The sequence below is a fragment of the Melospiza melodia genome, unplaced genomic scaffold, assembly GCF_035770615.1.
Source record: "Melospiza melodia melodia isolate bMelMel2 unplaced genomic scaffold, bMelMel2.pri scaffold_37, whole genome shotgun sequence".
Lineage (NCBI taxonomy): Eukaryota > Metazoa > Chordata > Aves > Passeriformes > Passerellidae > Melospiza > Melospiza melodia.
In genome coordinates this window covers 6086158-6087617 of record NW_026948690.1, presented here as the reverse complement: position 1 = coordinate 6087617, position 1460 = coordinate 6086158, and the positions used below count along the sequence as shown (strand labels likewise).

Below are 1460 nucleotides of genomic sequence, written 5' to 3'. Positions count from 1 at the left end.
CTCCCTACAGACAGCAGCAGCAGCACCTTGGCTTGCAGCATCTCTGTTCGTCTGACTTGCCCTTAAGGCCCTGCTGCCAGGGAGATGCCCCTGGGCAGTGCCCTGTGCTGGGAGGGGTCTGCAGGGCAGAGCTGAGCCCCCAGGGCTGGGTTGGGCTCTGGCAGCACTGGCAGGGACAAGGCTTGGATAGAGAGAAACAGCTCCCAGTAGGCACAACTCCTAGCAGCAGAGAGCCAGACCAGTCCTTGATATCCCATCTTGTCCAGCTGCACCGGGAAAGAGAGAGCGCCTTAGAGAAACTGGCTTTGAAACTGGAGTCTTTAAAAACTAAACTTTATTTTTCAGGCACATTTATTTTCAATGACCCTGAACTAGAGGGAGGTGTAATGAGGAAAGGGCACTCCTGTGTGGTTCCAGCAGGTCTGACTGCACTGGGGTACAGGGAGCCCTGTTTTCCCACTGGGCTTCCCAGGGGCTCAGCCTGAGAGCAATGCTGAAGATGAGGCAGTAATCCGGAGCATAAACCCAAACTCAAGAATTAAAATGTTGAGTGAAGTTCCCCCACATGTAAAGAAGCAGTTTTTAGAGAATTCCTAAATTAACACTATTGGATTGACTTAAAGAGCTTGTCAATGTCTTGTTTCAATAGTCCACCATGGCCAGAGTGAAGGAATGTCCAACAGAAGCTCCATCACGCACTTCCTCCTGCTGGCATTGGCAGACACATGGCAGCTGCAGCTCCTGCACTTCTGCCTCTTGCTGGGCATCTCCCTGGCAGCCCTCCTGGGAAACAGCCTCATCATCAGCGCCATAGCCTGCGACCACCACCTGCACACTCCCATGTTCTTCTTCCTGCTCAACCTGGCCCTCACTGACCTGGGCTCCATCTGCACCACTGTCCCCAAAGCCATGCACAATTCCCTCTGGAACACCAGCAGCATCTCCTACTCAGGATGTGCTGCTCAGCTCTTTTTCTTTATGTTCTTCACCTCAGCAGAGTATTTCCTCCTGACCATCATGTGCTACGACCGCTACGTGTCCATCTGCAAACCCCTGCACTACGGGACCCTCCTGGGCAGCAGAGCTTGTGCCCACATGGCAGCAGCTGCCTGGGCCTGTGCTTTTCTCTTTGCTGTGCTGCACACGGCCAATACATTTTCATTGCCCCTGTGCCATGGCAATGCCGTGGGCCAGTTCTTCTGTGAAATCCCACACATCCTTAAGCTCTCCTGCTCACACTCTAACTTGAGAAAAAGTGGGATTTCATTGGTTGGTGTCTCTTTAGCTTTTGGTTGTTTTGTGATCATTCTTTTCTCCTATGTGCAGATCTTCAGGGCTGTGCTGAGGATCCCCTCTGAGCAGGGATGGCACAAAGCCTTTTCCATCTGCCTCCCTCACCTGGTCGTGGTCTCCCTGTTCCTCAGCACTGGCATATTTTCCTACCTGAAGCCCCCCTCTAT

The 1460-nt window shown here is 52.7% G+C and overlaps 1 protein-coding gene across 1 annotated transcript; it reads left to right on the top strand.

The window, feature by feature from the left end:
* Positions 1 to 672: 672 nt before the first annotated feature.
* LOC134434476 (olfactory receptor 14I1-like) lies at positions 673 to 1056 on the top strand (the record flags this gene model as incomplete). The annotated part of the gene is made up of 1 exon (XM_063183128.1): positions 673 to 1056. A coding segment is annotated over exon 1 (384 nt), but the record flags the coding sequence as incomplete, so codon positions are not given.
* Between the last annotated feature and the right edge of the window lie 404 nt (positions 1057 to 1460).